The sequence below is a fragment of the Meleagris gallopavo genome, chromosome 7 (genome assembly GCF_905368555.1).
Source record: "Meleagris gallopavo chromosome 7, MGAL_WU_HG_1.1, whole genome shotgun sequence".
Lineage (NCBI taxonomy): Eukaryota > Metazoa > Chordata > Aves > Galliformes > Phasianidae > Meleagris > Meleagris gallopavo.
Genome location: NC_139410.1, coordinates 2989871 through 3013166, shown reverse-complemented (window position 1 = coordinate 3013166; position 23296 = coordinate 2989871). Strand labels below are relative to the sequence as shown.

The window sequence follows — 23296 nt, the reverse complement described above, 5'->3', positions numbered from 1 at the left end:
TTGTCCTGATTTATTAGACCTGATGGTCTTAAGTGACTTAGCTTTCTGTGCTGCTGTAAAGCTTAGTAATAGAACAGAACACAAGGAAGGGCATTAGAACACAGATAGAGAGAGGTGATAAAGCATCTGTAGTTTGAGTCAGAAGAGAGTCATGAAAAAAGAGGAGATTTCATTTGTTTGTCCTTGTGTTCTGCAGTTTAAACTATTCAGTCCCGAATAGAAGAAAAAGAAGAGTTTGCAGTTTTCTGTCGTTGAGCGCAAAGAAGAAAAAGTTACTTTGCTAACTTTGGGGAAGTATGTAGGTATGAATGGGAAAGTACTGTGGAGAGTTCCGGACAGGTAGGTAGCTTTCGTGTATTTTTAGTGAAACCTATAATATATTACACAGCATCATGTTCTGAGCTCAGAAAACATGCTTTCAAGAAACTTGGATTGATTTAAAAAAAAAAAAAAAAGCTGGGAGAAGGAAGGGCGGGATTGAAAATGGGACCCGTGGTTCCACCTGACAGAAGTGGCAGGAAGTGGGAGCCATCAGTGATGGCAGGAAGCTGGATTGCAAGTGGTTTGCAATTTTGCCCTTCTTTGTTTTGTTCAACTTTCATTGCTTCGCCTAGTCTCCTGGCAGGCAAGACACCATCAAAGACCAATTGATATGTAAAAAACATTCACCCAGTTGCAGTGATGCTGAAGAAAAAAAGGCTGTTTAGGGATTTGGAATACAACTGCTATCTGTGTCACTGGGGATCTGTGATATGTTTCATCTGTGAGCTTGCTGAGTGGATGAAGCCTCTGAAGACGCAAAGATCTGAAAGGAAAGCTTATTCAGAACGAACCTCATTTTTGGCATTAAAAAAAAAAAAGGGAATTACTATGTTGCCTAGAAAGCTGCATGTTTTTTATCATCACTGTACCTTGCCGTAGTGAATGAGGATTTGAGGTGTGATGTGACTGAACGGGTGAGTCCTCTGTATTACTGCTGGTTTGATTCCAGATTTGGAGGTTGAGAGCAATCCGGTGTGTCATCGGAACACCCAGATCCATTGGTTAGGAATGGCCTTTGCCTGTAGAGCTTAGTGCAGTTTTGAATTATCCTTCTGTGTTCTGTAGGATGAAACCATCACCAGTTCTAGCTTGTCCTACGTAATCTGGTTTGACAGGGCATAGTCAGCAGAATTTCAGCACACTTTATGCGTGCTCCTAAATAGCGTCTTCCACGCATCTGCAGGAAACGGTGTCTAACAGGCTGCAGAGGGGCTATTGCACTTCCTGCTTTGCACTCATTGTTTCATAGGAAACACGAGGCTTGTAATTTTGTTGATAGCACGTTTGAAATGAGGATATCAATGTGCACAGCCATACAATCAGCAGCGTGGAAGTGTTTGATGAAATGACCTCTGTAGGGAACTTAGGGGTGAAAATCTCAAGGGAGTGAATTATTTTAGCTGTACCTTCTGTCCCTAAGTCAGGTGTTTAGTAAGGAAGACTTTACTCGGTCTGTGCCTCATCATTTTGGTTGCGTACTAAGTCTGTTCAGAAGAGCTGGCTCTGGCCAAATACAGTTTCTCAAAGCTGTATCTGAGACTGTGGCACAATTGAAGGCAATGCCTGTATGGGCCTCACCATATGAATCCTATCAGGTTCCCTTTCTGTTCTTCCTCCTTCCCCTTCAGTTTCTTGTCTTTCTTTTTCTTCCAGGCTGTAATTAAGCTTTACAGTGTGGGCCAAGGAAGAGCCTCGAGTGACTGAAAGGCAGAAATGGTCAGACTTCAGGACACAATTATTTCCTTTTTCAACGTGAGAATGGGACATTAGGTTACAGAGTCAGAGTCAGACCTGCTGGGCCTTCCAAGGGACCCTCCTCACTTCAGCATTCTGCATCTCCTCTTGGTAGTGCTGGCTAAGACAGTGCAGTCATACCAATGTGAGAGGCCAGAGCTGGCCTCTACTGAAATGACATGGAAATAGATTGTGGCTCTGGGTAGGTTAGAGAGCAGGAAGAATATTTTAGACCCGTCTCCAGATTTTTTCCCATTTTGAAAGATTTAGTTGCTTTGCTATGAGTCTCGTGTGAACTACTGCCTGCTGTAGCAGGTTTCCCTGCAAATGGTGGATTAATAGCTGTGGTGCCTTTTATATCGAACATAGTGAGTGTGAGGCAGATATTGAGCCATGTGCATTAGGACACAACAGTGTTCTCACATTGAAGTGCGCTATTGACATGAGTAGAGCACCCCAAAAGAGCTGTGATGTCTGTGCGGCGTGGTTTGGTTAGTGTGTGCTTCAGCTCCTGGGTCTGAGCGTTTACTTGAGTGCTTTGGCTGAGAGCAGAGGAGTCGTAGCCAGATAAATTGGTGCACTGACCTGTTAGCACACAGCCTGTTCAGGTTTTTTTTATCTGCAGGTCCAGTCAATCCTTACGTTAGTCAAACTGAAGGCTTTTCCTTTCATAATCATCAGTGCCTGTTTTCACTGACAGTGAGTTACAGTAAGATCATGCAAAGTATATTTTGTCTTTTCATCCCATTTCCTTAGCTGTATGACTTGCATCAAGCTCTGAGCTGTAAACTGCCAGGTGCTTCTGTTCCCCTAAAACAAGCAGTCAGGCCCACTGAGTGTGCTTAAGTAGCAGCTGAACCACCTTTGCGATTTGTTGGAGTTTTTTTTGTTTGTTTGTTTTTCCCTTTGCGATATTTTCTGTGATTTTTGAAGTAACTAACTGTGAGGACCTGCAAGCATGAAGTGTGAGGAGCTCTGTGTCCAACCTTGTGCCTAAAGCACGGTTGTTGCTGAGTTCAGAGCAGGGGTCAGGGTATTTTCCTTTCAGGCCTTGCAACAATAGGGATCCTGAAACCTCTTGGAAAATTTATTGCAAAGATTTCTTGTTCGCAGAGAACAAAAGAATTTCCTCACGTCCAGTCAGATCCTTTCCTTCAATCTCTGACTGCTGTGTCTGATAATCTGATAATCCTGCCACGCACCACAACCATAATATGGCAAGTCCTTGGCTATAGGGACACTTGTTTAGGTCCTCTCAAGCCTTTCCTTTGCAAGGTTAGCCAAGCCTGGTTCCCATAATCTTTCCTCATTGACCTGTGCTCCTGCCTCCTGACCATCTTGATCTTGCTTCTCCTCTCCTCAATGGCTTTTTTTTTTTTTTTTTAAAGCAACCCCCAAATGTAACAAATGCTGTTTCTAGATGCAGTAAAAGGACTTAATTTCTTTGCTTGCTGTGGTGTTGTTGATGCAATGCAGTATGCCTTTGGTGTTCTTCCCTGTATTTCATTTTTGGGGTAGATTCTTTTCCTCTAGTGTGTATAAATTAGAAGGTGGGATTACTTCCTTCGCCGCAGGAACTGCAGCCATTTTCTAAATGCTCTGTGTACAGTTGGCTCAGTCTCTTGAAATCGATAGCAGTGTGCAGTATGGCCTTTCTGCCCCCTGCTGAGGATTTCTTGGGTTGTGAAATCTGGCGAGGCACCAAATTTATTTATTATTAATTATTATTATAGACTTACGTGGGCAGTGTTCCCAAATGCAGCTAATTGGAATGTTCTCCTCTAAGTAATTTTTGATGATGTTGTAAAGCTGGTGGAGGATTTGCCTGTGATTATTTGCTTGCACTAATGCGAGCTGAACTGGGAAAAACGTCAGCGATGGCACGGCATTGGAAGATCCAGGGCACTGTGCTTGAATGAATGAGGTGATGCTTGCCCCTTTGAACTGTTATAGATGTTAATGGAATTAAGAAAAGCTTCTTAATGGCATTCTGGAAAATATTTTTTCTTTTCTGACATCTTTCATGAAGTGGCTGACCAGGAGAAATCAGTATTTTTATGCTGGGTGAATGCAGAACATCGTTTGAGCACGTTAGGAAGAGTGGAAGCTGTTAATAACAAATTACACTCTGTAATAAATATAGCAGGAGCTTAATTGATTGTTTGTGAAAGTAAGGGAGAAAGTGCATATTCTCACTGGAAAGATTTTATTTGGATCATAGGCCACGAACACTGAGAACATTCTATAATTAATTTGGCTGAAATAGAGACCCGACAAAATATTGGTGAAAATATTGCACAGTGTTTTGGTGTTGGGCAAAAGATCGTTGTGTCAGCTTGCTTTTTAATTAGTTGTCAGATTCCTTTTTACTTCTCTCTTTTTCTAAGCTCAACGTAGGGAACCTATCCCTGTGCTGTAGCGTCTCAGATTGATTGATTTTAATTTCATGGGACAGATAGTCTCAGAAAGGACTAAATGGATCCATTTCCCCCCATGAAGTTGGAGCTTTGTCAGCCTTGCAAAAGCTGGCCCCGTGTCACAGGTGCTGGGTGAATCTGAGCGTGTTGGGGAGAACACAGTACTTCACGTCCCATTTTTAGTCTTGGTGTCGATAAAACCCTTTTCATCATCTTGGAGAGGTTTCCATGGTGCTAAGTTGTTCTCCTATTACTCCCTACAGGAATTCGGCTGCTTGCTGTGCAGGGAGAACTTGTTTGCCTCCGGGTGTTTGTGCTGGGGACGCAGCTGGGGGGCAGATAATTGCATGTCCATCTCAAACAGCTGTCCCTAAGCTGGGCCCTGGAGGACTTTATCCCGTGCTGAGCTGTGCTGAGGCGATAATGATTCCAAGTAGTGATGGCCGCTTTGTTCGTGCACTCAGTATCACCCTTAGCTGGGTGGCATCACTGTGTGTGGAAGCGGTGTGTTACTGTGGGGACTTGATAGCAGCTTTATAGCTGTATTGTTGGGGCTGTTGCAGCTTTATAGGTGATCTGGTCTGGGAGCTATTACTCCAAGATCTTTTATGAGATATGTGAAATTTCACTTTATGGAATTAATAATCACAAATGTTTAATCATTGGCATCATCTGCAATTGTATTTGTAGAAGTATCATATTTGTTGATGTGGTATTTAATAATTCAGTTTGTGAAACTCAGCTTTATTAAAACTTGCGTGGGAAAGACAGAGTACGTTACTGGGTGCTCATTTTGTTGCTGCGATATGCATTTCCTATCTACTGCCTTAAACTCCTCTCCTATGTGGACAGGACTTCAGTGAGGAAACATTGGCTTGTGAACTTTGCATTTTCTCCATATCATCTCTGCGGAGTGGCCTTACTGAGGGACTAGGGGACCTTTTCCCTTAGGAAGAGATGGACGGTGCATTTGATTTTGCAGCTGTCAGGGAAGAGAAGTATTTTCAGCCAAGAGAGGTGACCAGTGTGTTATTGAATGGTGTTGTTGAAAGCATCAGTAATTTTCCCTTGCAATTCCTGAGTGAAATGAATTGATGTTTGAGTTACTGGCTTGTAGGTTATGCTATTCTGCTGTGAGTTTGTACAGGCGTATCTGTCTTAAGCTCAAACCTGTAGGGCATTAAATGTCGTGTTTGAAGAGGGTATTGCTTTGTTTTCCTGTACGTATTTTTTCATTCTCTGTCAAATTAAGGGGATGCTTGAACTTGTCCAGGTCTTTTACCAGCTAGTTCTTACTAACCACCACTAATAAATCTGGCCCCTAACCTACGAGGCTTTCTTAAGGTGCCTGATGCTTTAAGGCTACTGGAATATTCTTCGTCTATCCAAGTACGTGGACCATTAAGGGTCAGGATGGACAAATCATTGGAAATTGTCTGAAGGGAATGATATCATTTCATCAAAGAGATGGTGCTGAATGAATTTTTATGTCCGCGTAACAGTGGTTTGATTGTCAGTTTCAGGAGTGGGAAATGCATGGTGTTTGCTTATCACACAGTAGGCATCTGCTGATGGATTTTTATTCTTTGATTTCTGAGTATAAAATGCAGTGTGGGAATTTAAGACATCGTAGTTGAAATAAGCTGTTATGCAGAATTTGATGTTTCCTTCCTCGCTTTCTGCTCAATACCGTGAAAGGAATTGTGAATTGTAGTACTCAGTCTTTTTCATTCCCTCAGTTCTGATGGGAGGTAAATGATACAGGCAGTCGTTCAAGAAATGAGAGAAGAGCATCACAGATTTACTATCAGCAACTGAGTAAACTGAGATCAGAAAACTTACAGTAGCTTCTGAGCTACATGTGCTGAGGTGCTGTGTTCTGAAGGTGTTGGGAGTTATTAATGGCATTTGCTCGTTCATTTAAATCTCTTCCACTCACAGTCTTTTCTTGATTTGATGCATGTTTGAAGATTTTCATGTTGTATATTCATCATCTGTCTTCCCTAGGTAAGATTACAGAACGAGTTACTTAAAATGAAGAAATTAAAGCTCTGCAGACCACAGCAATTTGTCGCGTCTGCCCATCTGCTTTGCTCCAGGAGGTGAATTCCCAGCTTCCATAGTAACCACCCTTCTGACAGCCAGGCTGGCTGATGCAACAAAATAGCAGCCAATAAAAATGCAAAGTTGCTATGGTAATTGTCACCGTTGCAGCATCACTAGTATGTGTTCATTTTGCACGTTACTGAAATTATCAGTAGTTATGCAAGTATACCGATGCGGTAGAATTTATGAAAATCAATTTGATATGAAAAGTCTGGCTTATTGTATATCCTGTGAGCTAACGTGTTAAGTTTTGGGTGGTGAAACATCATGATATCAATACGTAAGTTGAACGGAGAAGGCATCTGGCAGCAGGGAGGAAGGAACATTCAGCTACTTACCAAATGAGTGCAGTGTGTTCTTTTACTGAGCTCCGCGTACAGCAGCTTAAATATTGTATGTTTAAATCATACAGAAATAAATCAACCACATACAGATTGTATAGCTGCTTCTGTATCTGAATTTCTTAGCTCCTGCTCAGGTAGCCAGTAAAAATATTTGAATCGGAATATTTGTTCTCTTCTGTTTTATGTGTATTAATAATTGTGATCCCAAGTGTTTGGGGATATACTCCCATTGGGTAGATCAGTGGGTTGTTAGCAGCTTTATGGATTAGCCTGATGACATTCTTGCATGGTTTTAACAGCCATGATCATTCCTGGAAGGTGTTTATTGATTATGCATTAGTAATCGTGGAAGATGCAGCCTATAATGATCTGGTTTATTTTATAGATTTTTCCAGGGGCTTAGTTTTGTCAATATTTGGTTCTTGTCAACAACTATGGAATGAATATTGTGCTTTTGATCAGTATAGTTCTGTGTTCTGAGATCTTGGTTGGAAGTATAACCATCTACAGTGGTATTACTCAGATATCAGTTGTGAGGGTTGATATATCTATTTTTTAAAGTAATTAATAAGTCTGCTTTTGTTTACAACAAATGAAAATAGAAGACGACGACATGTTAATTTACCTGCGCTGTGGTATAGATTTCTCATTCTGTGTCCAGATCATAGTATTGAAGTAATTAATCTTTATTAATGCTTAAAAACTTTTGACGGGTCTGCTTTGGTGATAGTTCTGTAAGCCCTCTTTTTTATTTGAGGTACTGCTTGCTTCTCTTGGATGCTGAAACAAATTCAATAAAATAAAATAGTACATAAAACATAATACATTTCATATGTTACAAAGTATTATGTAAGCTAGCAAATTATATATAAAATCCAGTGCGATGATAACAAGCATCAAAAGCTTCTGTGTTTGATATGTGGTGATTTTTCTTTTGATGTGATCTCAAGGTAAGCCTGCAATCTGTATTTGTATAGGTGCATATCGTGCAAGAAAATAGCTGGATCGATATGGCATGTCTACTTGATAAATACTGGGATTTCTAAAGTCTTTCAATTCTGTGAAGAATTTCCCCTTGTTAGGCAACTAGATCCTCTATCAAAATACGAGAGCTAAAGTGTGCCAGTGTAGAATGTTGGCTCTACTTAATGCTGAATAAATCTCATTTTTTTTAAGTTCCTTCTGAAATTGGAGTCAACTATTCCAAAAGCTGTAGGGAGATGAGTTCACTGATTGACGCTGACCTAGTGACTGCTCAGTATTTTGGGAACTGCACGAGTGTCTAAGCACCAATGAGGTATGATTGGAAATCTTTTTGAGGGCAGCATTTCCATTCAGAAAGTGATGTCATCCTCTTCATCTCCTGTTTTAAAAACAAAACATACAAACAGAAATGCACACACAGAACGCCTGCCTCGAGCAGCAGCAAACCCTCCTTTCATCTTTTTGGCTTAAGATTTCTGTTTGTGTATGCACATAAAATATAAAACATAGAAATATGGTGTTGGGGTGAAGGGAAAATAAATAATTATTCTGTTTTCAAGTGAAACAAGATATGCTGTTGGTAAATTAATTCAGTGAGGAACATTTTTTGTAAAAGCATCAGTAAATATTCAGTGTTAATTGTTACGTGAAGATATGGTGCTGAGTCTATAAATACCTCTGCTGGAAAAAAAGTTAGGATGTATAACTGGGAACAAAGTCTGTTCCTTAAGTGGTGCAATGGTTTTATTACTTCTTTACTGCTAGAATCTCCCTTAGAAGTGAAATGGACCTTAATCTTATCTGTAAAATACTTAACTTTAAAAAAAAAAAAAAATCTTCAGTAGATAATCAGATTTTCCATCCTATCTGTTAGAGTTTTATTATAGGATAAAACCAGATTTTGGGTCATTTTTGAGCCAGATGACTAATTATTCTCTGACCTACCCATTGACCCTCGACCTTGATGCTTGTTTTGGACGTGTGCTAATTGGCCATGGGCAACCCCATGGAGCTGTTCAGTCTGTTAGATTTGTGCTCTCTGTTTAAAGTGCACATTCTGGCAGGCTTGATTCAATACATCTGATGTTATGTAATTGTCACTTTTTTAAAGCTGATGAAACTTTTAGAAAGACATCTTAGGAGAAGTAAAGGTCTTTGTCCATAGTCTCAGCCTTCTCATAGACTGAAATATAATGCGGAGTCATCCCATAAATGGCCCCAGGACGGAATGAAGGAAACTGAGCAGATGTTCTCAAAGAAAAGTAGGCAGCATTGCAAACGGAGAATTAATAAGACCAATTTTCAGATTAGTGAAGGAGTAGGCAAAGATGAGATGCTGCTGTTAGAGATAACAGTAGATACTTTCATCTCTCTCTCACATTGCTGCTTTGCTCAGCTCTTAAAGCAAACATGCAATTGTTTCAAAGGGTGTCATCTGGTCTTCATGTGGAACTGGGATGGTGAGCAAAACGTTGTGTTTCTGTTTTGCCCAGTTAAGGTAGAAAGAAGGGCCATGTAAACACTGCAGTGTGTGATGAAATAATGCATGCGTCAACATGAATGAACTTGCAGTAAGTAAGTACCATTTTCTTCTTAGAAATTTGCAGATGCTTAAAGACTCCAGCACTGTGGTCTGTATGTGCTTAGCATAGCATATGGTACAGAAGCAAGGAAATGTTTATGTCTGAAATAATGCTGCATTTGAAGTCATTGTAAAATTCAGTGATTGAAAGTCTTCTGGTCGACAGCAACAATAAATTTTTTAGACTAATAATAGCTCATGAAATAGTGGAAGGGATTTTGAGTCCACGCTTAAGCGATAATGAATTCAGTTCTTTTTCCCAGTTCAGCTGTCTCAGTTTTTCTTCAAGTGTATGTCAGTGATATCTAGATCTGAGTAGAATGGGTTAAACTACGTCTGCCATAAAAATGAATGTGAATGCCCTTCTCTGTGAAAGGCACTGCTGTTCCCCTCAGGATCTGGCCTGAGCTCCTTCATAATTAGGATTTTGTTGATGGCTTCTGTGGAAATTGGTTGACCAGAAATAGGGCAGTGTGAATACTGCGGTGTCCTACTTTTTCAGACCCCTCTCTGCTGCTTTGTCCTTGGAAGTCAGTAATGTGTTCTGCTCCATTGCATACATTTTTGCTCTTTTCATTGTACACCTTCATGTTCAATTTTGCATTAAAATATTTTTTTAAGATAGTGCTAAAGTATGGAACTGCACTGTATAGATACTATGGTCTCGCCTTCATGGAATTAGCTGTTTGTGTTCAAGTGGAGCAGATGTTGATTAGCTCTGGGCTCCGATTTACTTCGCGCTTCATTTTCAATATGGCCTTTACATTGCCTAAAAGCAGCTCTCTGCGTGTCTCTATTTATAGTTGAATGCCACTGAGCAGCACCACTGATAAATAAAACTGAAATGCCAATAGGTTCTTTTTCCAAGTGGCGTTTCAAGGAGCAGTCCACGTTTGCTTTAATATTAGAGTTACCATGCTGCTGTTTTGCTTGAAGATGAAATTAGGCATGGGCAGCTCTTATCTGTGGCTGTAACCCGGCTCTGTTCTTATGCATGCACTTCCTTTCCCACCTGCTGCCCGGTTGTTCCATGCCTGTCTGCTGGCTGCCCGGAGGCTGTGATGCTTGGAGTGTTCCTGCAGAGTTGTGCTTCAGCCTGTCTTTCAGAGCAAGAATGAAACCCTGTCAGCTAGATGTCAACTGTTTGTCCTTTTTGGTCGGTAGAAGGTCTGTTTGTTGTTAGTGTCTAAACGCCCAAAAAACAAAGCAAAGCAGTTTTCTTTATTTTGTGCTATTATTTTAAAGCAGAGGAGTACCATGTAATTATCACACATACATATTTTGTAAAGAATCCTATAATTAGTTACTGATTGAGATATTCTGTTATAAGCTGGGAATATGTAGAATTGCTTCTGTGGAGTTAGGAATGACTTTATATGTGTACAGACCCATCTGTATATTGAGTCTATAGAAGGCTGTGTGGGAGAGGAAAGCACTGATAGGAAGGAAGCCTGTGTTAGGATGTAGGGGTTATTAATCAGACTTGCGGGTTACTTGATAGCTATGAAGCATAATAGCATGAGGCATAATGGGTCTGACACTAACCAACAGAATATTACCATGAAATAGCAGAGGTTAGGGTCCACCATTAAGCTGATTGCAATGCACTGTGCAGGGCACTAACATCTGCACTCTCAGTGCATCGCACCGTAATGCAGAACAAAAGGTTTTCCCATAACCTTTTTACTAAAGCCAGATATGTGTAGGTTGCATTTCTCTGACTGTTTTTCACCGGTGCTACGCATGAAATGTTGCAGTGGGTGGATAGCACAGGCTGATATTCTTAGAACATGGGATTGCTTCTTCACAGATCAGTGCACCTTTCATGTCCTTAATTACCTTAAGCCAAAAAATATGGTGGTGTATGAATATAAGAGAGAGGAAAAATAACTGTTCAGTAAGTTAAGGTCAAGCAAATTGCACAGCACATGTTTTATCTCTCTTGTTAGCTGAAAGCCAGGGATTGTTGGCAGTTTGCATAAAACGCATCGAAGTCCATGTCTTTTTGGGACTTTTCTGGCATTAGATTAAACATTCTCTAGGCAAGGATGAGAAAAATCTCTTCTTCAGAAAGGAACTAATAAATAATTTAACAGTAATTCCCATTCCTTCCAGTCCGTAAAGCAATTGCTTAATTGGAGAGTTGTTTGTGTGCTTGAGAAGGGCAACGGCCAGGCAGGAGGCTTAGAACCTTTCTCACTGTAGGAAATTGGTGAGAGATATGGAAAGGGAATTAGGCTGGGGCTCGCAACATGTAGGGGTGCTTCCCAGGCAGTTCCCTGTCCCAGGGTGCAGGAGGATTTCAGTTCCAGCACTCCTTGGCTGTGGGCATTGGAGCTGGGGCTGCGGAGGCATAGCCAGGCCCACAGATAAATACAGCAACCAGGTAACGCGTTTATTTGCAGCTGAGGGATTAACAGATTACATCAGGCTATTATGAAGACAGGTTTTTTCGTTACACTGTTATGCTTGGAATTGAGAGCTGGGTACCAAGTATTTCTTGGGCTTAACACTGTGGTATGATTTCTGGATTAGGATAGTGATGTGAAGCCAAATCCCAGGCACTGAGTGCTTTTGCTCAGTGTGAGATGTTGTTTATTAACTGTGGCATTTCTGAAGCATGCTAAGTGTGGTAGAAGGCATTGTTTCCCTTCTTCTAATTAGCTCCTACATTTGTATGAACATTTATCAGCAAATGTTTAAATGTCTTAAAGCTGGCATTTTCAGTGGGCTTGCCAAGAGGCAAATCTCTATTCCTCAGAGGCAGCACAAATCAAATTAGCACAGACTGAGTTCTTTTTTCTAACTGTGGGAGTTCTGTCAAATCTACTTAATACTGAGATAGAGCTGACCCACTTGTATTTGGCAAGTGGTAGTGACCAGAAAACAGCACGACTTTGGGAAGATATTAAACGTATGAACTTTGGTTTGGTGAAATAGTTAACCACTACTTTCTTTTGTTGTCCATAATACTTTGCTCAGTATGTATTATTGTGATGTTAAAAAAAACAAAAACAAAAACCTCCTTCTTTGAGTCTTGAACATTCTTAAGGACTTGTGCGTTAAGATCTTTTATATAGGAAAAGATCCTCAAAACTGAGGTATCATGAATGTTAAAATAATGTTGTTAATAACTCAGTGCTGTTGAATATGCTGATAAATTTGCACACTGAATGTATGTGAGACATTTGAAAGAGCTAATATGAAAAGTGACTTGGTCCAGGGATGGATGTCAGGTTTGGAAAGGAATAGGTCAGGGGCAGTGCATCACAGATGCATGCACAGTCTGAGCTCTGAGAACCAAAGCATTGTTTTGCTCTTAACTAGGCTGTTGTTGCTGCCCTGCTGCAGGATGCTCTGGTACAGCCAGCTCCATCAGTGCAAGAGTGAAATATGTCTGGGGGAGCAGGAAAGCTCTTGTTTTTCTTGAAAGATTCCGCAGTCTGTTGTTTCAATCAAAATCTGCTAGAGAAGTAGGTTTTAGCACGGCTGTAACTGAAGGAAATGAGAGGAAGTCATATTCTTGCATGATAGTATCTTTGAATGTACTAATGGCTGGAAGATGGATGTAGTGATTCCCTGTATTTTGATGTATTTTGATTTACTAGTAGGAAATGGGAACACACAAATAAAAACATTGATATGAGTAGAAGATGTCAGAAGTTTGAACGTGGTAGGGTTCAATTTTTTTGACTGCATCGAGCTGTTAATGGTAGGATCCTTTCTCAAATGACTTGATTCCAGCTGCTAAAATACCATTTTGTTCCAGGTAAACAAAACTCATTCCTGCTGGCATGAGCTTCAGTTCCATGCTAGTGATTTTATTTTATGTTTAACAAAATACGCTGATAAATATGTTAATAAATACTATTTAACAAATGGTTTCTGGCAACAGGATCAGAATGTTGGACGCAGCCTGTTTTCTCTATTTAGTGCCTGTTTCAGCAGCCATTGCTGAGGGCAAACTGCCTGTCTTCCAAGTTTCAGGAGCCCCTGAAATGATGCTAGGATATGTGTAACTGGACCAATGTTGAAGGATCTGCTGAGTCTCATAATTTGGTTAGTTGACACGAATATATCTAATCGTTAGGGGTTTTAAAAATCCTTTCCCAACAACAAATTAAAAGCAATTGTAATTGAGAAAAGCAGTGAATAAGAAATGACAGCGACATTCTAAGTTCATTGTTTTTTAATTCTATAAGTATGTTTGAGTACTATTTTATCTTTCCCTTAAGTAGATACTAATTTGCTGGATGTGGATTACTCTGTAATGTCCTAGAGGATCAGGCTGGCAAAGCTCTGAGGTTTTTTGCTACACGTGATAAGTAGTAGTAAACTGAGTAATAAGGTATAGCTTTCTGTGCATGAATATATAGTGTGCTCTGTGCATACAATAGACATTAGCCAATACTTACTTCACAGAGACCTCGGTTACGTGTTTTCCTTGCGTACTGTCTTGTTGGATAGGTAGCAGTTGGCTTCCCAAGGCCTTTTGATTTAAATCAAGGTCACTGGTAGTAATCTATTGGTGCGGTGTCAGTCTTGATTATAGGGAAGATAACATAATGAAATTGAGTCTATTTTTGTGTTGAGAAATTTCAAGGAAACTCACCTTGACAAATGACTTAAACATAAATGCATATTTATAACGAATGTATTTAATAACCCTTGTGTAGTAGGAGTGCAGTGGTGTTGAACAGTAATAATTCTGTGATCAGAATATTGGGAAATTGATGTCACGACCTGTCTTAACAGTGGTCCATAGGTACTTTATGCTGAGAACTTCATTTTATCCTGGAAGTAATAAGAATTTTTTTTTTCTGGTTCACTTTCATGTACTTGCTCTCTGTGGAAAGATTCCCTGGTAGCTTAGTTACAGTCGAGGTGGCAGATGAAATTGCATGTAATTCAAGTGCACTTAATGTTTTCAGTATATTACTCAGTCATTATGATTCTCATCTCTGCAAGACACCTGGTATCCCAAAGGAATGAGTAATTAGCTATAGGCAAATGCTGTTTAGAAAGTGTGATACCGAAAGGTGAAAACCGGACCAGAAGGGTAAATCTAATGAGAGATATTAAGCAGTCTAAATGCATTTGATTACTGTTTAAGAACTTCATACATGGAAGAAAAAATGTTGGCCCACCGTTTGTAGATTTTAATTTCTCTGTTCCTAAAAAAAAAATGCAAGGTGCATCTCTAAAAGTGAGAGCCACGCTGCGGGTTACACTTGTCTAACAAGACCAGCTACAACTGTCAGTGTGATATCACAGAGTACTTGCAGGGCACGTTGAGTCTCACATCGTCACATGTGCATTGTTCAAGCTTCAGTGAGAGCAGGAAGAATTACTTCTTAATTTGGGAAGGTGTCTGTTGTTGTTTTTGTTGGTAAATGATTGTCATTTTTTACGTCTGGCATCTCCATTGCCAAGGTTTTTTCTTTCTTGTGGTACAACTCTTCCTCCCTTTTGCAGTAATTTAGCTATGGTGGGACAGGAATGGACCATATATGGAATGGACTGCATAAACACATAAAGCATGCACTATAGGACATAGTTAAGTGGTTAGGTTGTACCAGCCACATTATGATCTCCTTTTTTCTTCTCTTAATAGGATCCGTGTTTATGCTGAAGGTTCAAGTAAATGACATCATCAGTCATCAGTACCTGGCACAAGCGGTAGTGGAAGTGTTTGTTAACTACACCAAGACAAATTCTACTCTCACTGGAAACAACGGAGCAGTGTTAATAAAAGTTCCTTACAAATTAGGATTAAGCTTAACTATCGTATCATACAAAGATGGCTACATGTTAACACCTTTGCCTTGGAAGACTGGGAGAATGCCAAGTATGTAAGCCTCTTACTGTCCTATTATTAAACTGCATCCATTGGTAATTAAAGTACCTCTTCTCAGCAGTCCATGTAGTTAATGTCAAGTGAAAATGACTGCAGTCAGTTGAGGGAGGCGGTGCCTGTCAGTGCTGATGTAAGGGTGAAGGACCTGTTAGATCTGTCACAAATTCTTATTACTGTGCAAGTGAGAAGAGCCCTTGTTAACTCTAAGTAGGTTGTACTGCAAAACTGTGAGTGTACTCTGAGAAATTATTCACTTAAACATAGCAAAGGGCTTTTAATATATTTTGTATTTTCGATAAAAATCATATTTTCTCTAGCAATTCATGGTGTGCCACTGCTTTGAGTGTAGTATAGCAGGTACAGCCTTTTGTTACACCTTATTTTCAGCAGTATTTCCTCCCAAGTTTTTCTCTTCCTAAATAGGCGAGAAAAAAATCATTATTTAAAGAACAAATCAATAAGAGGATGCTCCTAAGAACTCTAGCCACTTGTATTCTATAGAATACATACAACAGTAGCAAATAGCATATATTATTCTGTCTAACCAACATAATTCCTCTTCTGGCCACCAGGAGTCATTTATTTATCTCATCTTCATATGCTCCTTTTCAACTGCCATATTCTTCCATATTCTTTTGGAATCAGAGAGCTTATTAGATGGTTATTTTTTCAGTTGCATAGTATAACAGATACTATCACTTTCCACAGTATACTCGTCTGTGACGCTCTCGTTATTCCCACAAAGTCAAGCTAATATATGGCTGTTTGAAGATACTGTTCTGATCACTGGAAAATTGTCTGGTAAGTTCATTGTGTACTACAGGCCAAACGATTCGTGATACTTTGAAAAGAGAATTACCAAGTTCATGCTCTCGGTAAATGTTCATTTATCAACATTTGCTGATCTTCTGTGGAGATGGAAGCCACTTAAGCAGGGGCTACCTAAGCACTGCTTTTCACAAAAAGAGATAGGTATTACCTATACCAAGGCTGGAGTTTTGTTTGATTGTTTAACCATTTGTGACAGATGCGAGTCTAGGAATTTAAAAGCCTTGAAAAAAGACTGTTCTGCTGAGTGGATTTCTGAGCAATAATAAAATAAGGTGTTTTTTTTTTTTTTTACCATTGCTAAAACAAAATATTACTCTTTTACAGATGCCAAATCTCAACCAAGTGTTCAGTTTCAAAAATCTTTAATAAAGCTTCCAACAGATCACCATATTACAAATGTTACAGCTTATTTGACAGTGCCAGAGCAATTCTTGAAAGTGGACAGTTTTCTTTATACGACAGGAATTCTTCTGAACAAATCAGGTATAGTAGATTTATTATTTACATTTGTAAAGAGATTTTAAAAACATAATGTTCTTTGAGCACACACAGTTTCATTAAAAATATGCTTAAATTAGAACTGCCTGAGCCAGCTTCCATTGCATGAAATTGGTTTACTCTTCTTGCTATGGAGAAAAGCTATGAACACAGCTGATAAGTAATGTTGCTCTTTGATTTGTTCCGTGTATGTTCACTGTAGTGAGCCAGAACTTGTAACAGTGAATTTGTCCTTCAGTCTGCTTTACAGATGTGTATAGATAGTTCTACTTAGTGCTGAAGCACAGTTAAAGGATTCTAATGCGCAGTAAGTAACCTTTTAAATGACTTTCAATTGAAGATACTTGAGATATCATGAGGCTGGAGAGCTAGTCAAATAAAAGCCTTAAAATGCAGTTCTGGACAGTGTGAATTATGGGAGTCTAAAGCAGTCAGTGGGATTGCAGCAGTTAATTTCAGCAACGGGTTTTTCTATATTTTCACTAGAATTCTGTCACTTGGTTGTTAGAGCTTTAACCTAGCCTAAAGGTTTTGTGCAAAGTATATTTTGGCTCACTGTTAACTTGTGTAAGAGACCAAGTAGTCTGTACGTATACAAAGCACAGTTGTAGTAACGTTTTCTATTATTCTGCTTCACAGGAGTAGCAGTGAGTGATTTCTGTAGACATTCAGTCCAACTGCATGTCGGCGTAGTTAGTTTAGGTTTTGCCATTATATCAGATTTATTTTTTAATTATAGTTATCTCTGGCAGATCATGCAGTTCTATCTCTTTTGTTCTTTTATTTCCATTCACAGGGAGCTTGAAGCCTTGTGGCTCCTAATTTGATTACAGCACATGTGGTGGCTACTAGGTGATTTATTTCAAGGAACTGTTCTTTAATTTTCATTGAATATCACATATAATTGATATATTGACTGATGTATTTCATAACTGTTCTCATCTGTATCGCACCTTGTTAAATTTAAAGTGTAAGAGAATAAGCAGCGTTTCTTCCCTTCAGTTTTTCTTCAAATCTGTCTGGCATGTGTTTTAAATTATTCATATACTCCTGTAGGAATAAGCTTCCTTTTAGGGTGGGTGGAAGCTAATTGATATCTGATGCACCAGGAGTTTTGTCACAGCCAGCTTCTAACAGCCTGCATGGATTTATTATTATTCCAGTACTTACTCATTCTGTTTCAGTTTTTTTTTCCAATAGCTTGTCATATTGTGGACTCTGAAGTATTTGCAAATTAGTGCAAAGGAAAACAAAGGAAACAAACTGACAAGCTGCACTGTAAATTTTTGTATATGGAGTTTCCTTTGAATGCTTTGACATGTTTCAGGCTAAACTACTCAGTTAATTGAAACTGCCAAATTAGCAAATTAATTGGCACAGGGAAGTTTATTAAGAGGGTTTGACTAAAAGGAGAATTGTGGCAGTTGTATATTTGCAATTGTGACTTCAGTCGGTTTCAAAGTTGTGTATATTGCATGATTAAAAAAAGTTTATCTATTGGCTAACTCTTTGGGAATCAAATTATATGATTAAGAAGGGTTTCTCCATCTCCAACCCATCTTTTGCGTAGTCATTGATTCTGCAGCCAGTGATTAATCTGTATGTTAGAAATATATTTCTCTTCTACAGATCTGATATACAAATGACTGTTTTGGGCTTAGAACACAAGATTTACAAGTCTAGAAGTGTTCATTTTATTTGTCCAAGTTAGTGATGTGTAAGTATGTAGCTGAATGCAGATGAGAGCTTGACTTTGTTCACTGGGATACATAAGTAATTCTAATTTTTTTTTTTTTTTTGATAAGTGTATTATGAGTGGAGAATTACAGACAAGGTATTTCTCTAATTCAGGTTTCAAAAGCATTGAATTGGCTCCTCTTGCTGCAATATGTGCGAATGTTCTCTTGGCTGGGAAAGAACTGAAAGTAAATGGTCCTATTCAGATTACACTTCCTCTTCCTATAAGTACTGTGAAATCAGGAGATGCTATACCTGCATGGACGTTTGATATGAAAACTGGTAAGTAGGCTAGTTTGTTATTCAACGTTTTAACACATCAATACAGTTCTGAGTGTATGCCATTTCATCATAAAATATTAATAGCACTGATAGATTGTTGTTAAATACTCATCAGATTGGCTAGAGATTCCGTGCTGGTTTTTGGTTGACTGGCCTGAATTGTTCAAAGCCACTTCTTTGCTTTCGCTAGTCTGAAAAGTGCTGCTAAAACTCATTAACATTCCTATTCAACACGTTTGATTTAACAAATTTTTTCGCTAATAATTCAGTGAACATATTTTATATGGTGTTACACGTTAATATCTAACAATCCTGTGAATGTCTTTCTAAAGGAAAGTGAATCAGAATTGAGAATTTAAGTCATTTGTTTTCTAGAGTAAAACTCTAAAAATCCTTTGATGTTAAAACTGGAATAGATGTTACTTAAGTTAATAAAAACAACTATGAAAGTGAAATGGAGGCTATGTGAGAGTTATCCACAGTAATACCATAGTTCTTTAAGTATGCAAGGGAGGCTGGGGGTAAGGGATGCTAAACCTTCTGTCAACACTTCACGTCTAATTTTAGTCAAGAGTAATGAGCTACGTACACTTAACCATTTAAATGTCCCATGTTAGGTGTGCATTGGTGTCCTGACTGTCTTTGCTTGTTCCTTATACCTTCCACCACAGCTCATCTTAAAACGTGCAAGTGAAAGAAGATGGGAGTCTTTACGCCTTACTAAAGCAAATAACTGTTGTAGTTGAAAGTAGAGGAGAGGACACTAACTCTAAAGACTTATTGTTTACACATTTGAGAGAGAAATTAATCATATTAATAGCAACTGAAGAACATAATTGATTTAAACTAAGAGTGTGCTAATTAAAAATTGGCATATAGAAAAATTTCTGACATGAATTTTAAATCTGTCTGTACACCTAGGAGGCTTTCAGAAAGATAAGTGGTTAAAGGTAGCATTCTTCATCAAAGTAAGAGTCTTTATCTGTGATGGCAAAATAGCGTAAGGGGATTTAATTTCTTGTTGCCATAGCCATCTTTGTCATCTCCTATGCTCATCTGTACCTATGCTGAGCTGTTTTGATTTAGTAAACGAACAAAACTAGGTCAGCAGTGCTGTAAAAACAAAGAACTGACAGAAGTAGAGCAGATCAGCATAGGGGCAAATCAGGAAGAAACCATGTTTGGGTGCTGAGAGCCTAACCTAATGTGCCTGATGAGGTGTGTTGGTCTTAAGACTAGAACAAGAACATGATGTACTAACTTAACAACTGCAGCAACAAAGGAGTAGTTGATTTTTTGCCCTTGGGGTTGTTCACTATTAGAGATTCTGTAAAAGTAAATTGTTTGTGATGATCACCCATTGAAGTGCAGTACTGAGGTGGAGCCTGGAGTTTGGTGAGGGAAGAATAAAGAGAATTGAGAACAAGGAGAGAGAACTTTCAGGTATAACTTTAACTTAGATTTTTTATTCCACTTCTTCAGCTGTCCTATAGAGTAAGTATTTGCAACAATCTTTATGGTCCTGGATGTTTGTTCTTACGTACCTTTCTTTATTTTACTTTTACTCTGACCTGTACAAATTGTGACTAATTTCTGAGATAACTGAGGAATAACCAAGTATTTAATGCTGGTGACTGAGGTACCAGCACAGTCAAGAGCATCCACAGGTAGCAGCATGCCCCCCACAGGAGCTGAACAGAGAGCTATCACCACACCGAATAATAGGCTGTGGTGTGAAAGGTCTTACGTGCGGGATGGCCCGACAAGATGTTGACATGTATTTTAGTATTCTCAAGTCCTTGGGTGGTTTGTCATACATAATCAGCACTTCCATGTCAATGCTGATAGAGGTAAGTGAAAGAGCCTGTGTTGTTGTTTAGACTAGTCCACGTGCACTGGAAATAAAAACATAGAAACTGCTTTCTTGTATCAACTTGTGAAGTGCTCCCTGGGGTAGCTCAGTGTACTGGTACTGACACTTCATGAAGTTGTTGTTATTGCAGCTGCTGTAAATGCACGGTCTGTTCACATATGTTCAGTGTGGCCTCACTGTAGCTAAACACTTTGCTTTATTACAACTGACAGCAGAATGATAGAATCCTTAGAGTTGGAAGGGACCTCTGAGGTCCATCTAGTCTAACTCCCTTGCAATGAACAGGGACACCACAGCTAGTTCAGGTTGCACTCAGAATATGCACTTGGAAAAAATATTGTCATTTTTTTCTTAATGTTTACTTTTTTCTATGGAGTATATTGTAGGCAAGATAAAACTTGAGTAGTCAAAAGAGATTATACTACTTCTTACAGATATCTTAATTCAAAGCAGAACTTTTGGAGACTTAGAATCTTTTAAATGTGGTGCTGTGTTATTAATTTATTTTTTAAAAGCCTGTAAGTAGCTCGCCCTCTGTACTTACAAAACTGTTGTTTTGCAGCATAGGGACATCTGACCTTAGAGCTGACAAGAGATAGGATTTGAGGTTCTGTTGTTGCCTTTATGTGGGAATTAGGGATGGAAGACACTTACAGGTGGTGCTACTCCTGAATCCGGACAAGAAGTTCTCTAAGTAACTGAGAAACCACATCGTTCAGGGTTCTAGGTTGTTGCTGTTCTTTCTCTGCCAGCCATCATAAGTACCAAAAGAAGACTGCAAATTTTAGTGCCGAATGGTTTGGAGAGGTGAAAGAGGGGTGCAGACACGTGTGGCATGGGTCAGCTCTCATCTCTACCTTCGCTCTGATAATATGTCTTGGTTTTTCTGGAAGAAGGGTCTTGGATATCAATTTATATAAATCACACTTTATGTAAATCACACTTTTTACATAGTTTGGTTCTTAGTTTCTGTTTTTGTTTGCGTGTTAACATTTTTCTTTCTTGGTATTTGCAGTTTGAAAATAAGATTGTTTATATGAGACAGCTTTCGTTTTTCAGGATTGCACAGATGGTATGCAGTTACTGTATTCAAATAATGCACTGTTTAATTCCATCTCTTCTACTGCATGCTTTATTAGTTGTAGAAGTTGGCATACCATAAAACTTGTCCTTTGCATTGCTTACCAGATGGTGTGGAGTCTGTGGCCTAGCAATAGACCTTCCTTGGTCTAATTCAGCTGTTACTGTATTGGAGGAGGAAAGGAATGCTCATGACGAGCATTGTTTATCCTATTGTAGCTTATTAGATTATGTTGCTTTCCCACTGAGTGGTGTGAGCTGATGGAAAATTTCCACTCGCATCCTTAAATTACCTGCTCCTTGATTTTTTAAGTTTCATACCTGTTTCAGTTCATAAAATAAGGTGGTTTTTTTTTTCCCCAAATAATTTGGAAGAATATGTACTGAAGATATTTGTTATTAAGAAATGAACGATGTGAAAATAATTCACGTAATTGCTGATGATATTTTATCTCCAAGTCAGTGTACGTAAGGATATTTGTATTGTAATTGTCGAAAGAAAACTTGCATTTTTAGCTAAAACTGTAACACATAGTTTATAGGACAGAAGTTTAATTTTTATTGAATTTTTGATACTAGTTTAATTGATAGTGTTTTAGATATAGAGGAATGTGGCATGGCATTTGCAACATCTTATCTTTTTCAGGTGCTTGGGTAAGCCGTGGCCTAGGAATGGTAAAGGAAGCAAACGATCAATTAGTGTGGACATACACTGCTCAACACTTAGGCTACTGGATAGCAGCTCCACTGCCCGGAACAAGAGGTATTGCAAGTACAAGTAGTGAATAACTCAAGTACAAAGTTGTCATCAGGCTGTTAGTTTGATTGTTTTGAATAACAAAAGGGAGGGAAAATGACATGGAATTTCAACATGGATAACTTCTGCTTGTTTGAATTCTGATAATGCGTGCCTTTCTGCATGTGGTTGTTTCCTAGAACTTGCTGCACAGCCTGGATTTCCCTCCAGCAGTGTTAAAAGTTACATGTTTGTATTATTGCCATCTTCTGGAAGAACCTTGCAAGGAAACTGTAACTATGGAGATTTAAAATTATCAATACTGTGTCCCTTACAGCTGAGGATAGTGTAAAACAGGAAGAAATGCAAGGAGGTTAGGCTTAGGTATATGGTCTCAGTGGATCCTTTTGTATGTACACGTGTTGCATACTTGGATTTTGCAGATTGAAAATGAGGGATTTTTCCCAGGAGAAATGTGATGTGAAATTGTAAATATTATAGAAGCACTTTTTAACAGGAACTCTGAACAGAATATATAGATGACGTTTCTAAGACTATTTGGACACCTCAGACAAATGTCATTTGGCTGGAATAGAGTAGATGTCATGGTACTGCTTTAGTACCTAAGATGACCCTTTAGAAATCCGTTATACTGCACGTTTTCTAGACTGCTGAAATAGCAAAGTGAGAAGGGATAGATGAATATAGTACCGTAGGAAGACAAAATTATGGGAAAAGTACAGCATGTTGTATTGCTACAGCTCTGCGTATCAATAACCATTGATTATGGTTATGATTACTTGATTATGAAATCTAATTCTTGTCTGCTTTTGTGTTTGAAAATCTAGAATCAATCATTAGTGCAGTTTCCAAGGACATTACAGCCTATCACACAGTGTTCCTTACAGCCATACTGGGAGGTACTGTTATCATTATAATTGGATTTTTTGCTGTTCTTCTTTGTTACTGCAGGTAAGCAAAAAGAGGGGCTGTAATGAGCTCAGCATTAATGTCATTTAAGATTGATAAACTTGGACTTGACAGGTTTCTTAACACTATGGAAAAGATGTTAAGATATGAAGCAAACAAAATGTTTTAAAGTCTTAATATGCCCAACTCCGATATGTAGCCAAAGATTTCTTTAATTGTGGTGCTGTCAGAACTTCATTTTAAGTTTTTTGACATCATATTAT

At 38.8% G+C, this 23296-nt stretch overlaps 1 protein-coding gene across 1 annotated transcript in view; it reads left to right on the top strand.

The window, feature by feature from the left end:
* FAM171B (family with sequence similarity 171 member B) overlaps positions 1 to 23296 on the top strand; it is a 35670-nt gene that overhangs the window by 4946 nt on the left and 7428 nt on the right. The window contains exons 2-7 of the mRNA XM_085227637.1: positions 14824 to 15057; positions 15775 to 15867; positions 16222 to 16380; positions 18247 to 18414; positions 22014 to 22130; positions 22952 to 23075. Coding sequence (XP_085083763.1) covers positions 14824 to 15057; positions 15775 to 15867; positions 16222 to 16380; positions 18247 to 18414; positions 22014 to 22130; positions 22952 to 23075 — 895 coding nt within the window. The remainder of the gene's footprint in view (positions 1 to 14823; positions 15058 to 15774; positions 15868 to 16221; positions 16381 to 18246; positions 18415 to 22013; positions 22131 to 22951; positions 23076 to 23296) is intronic.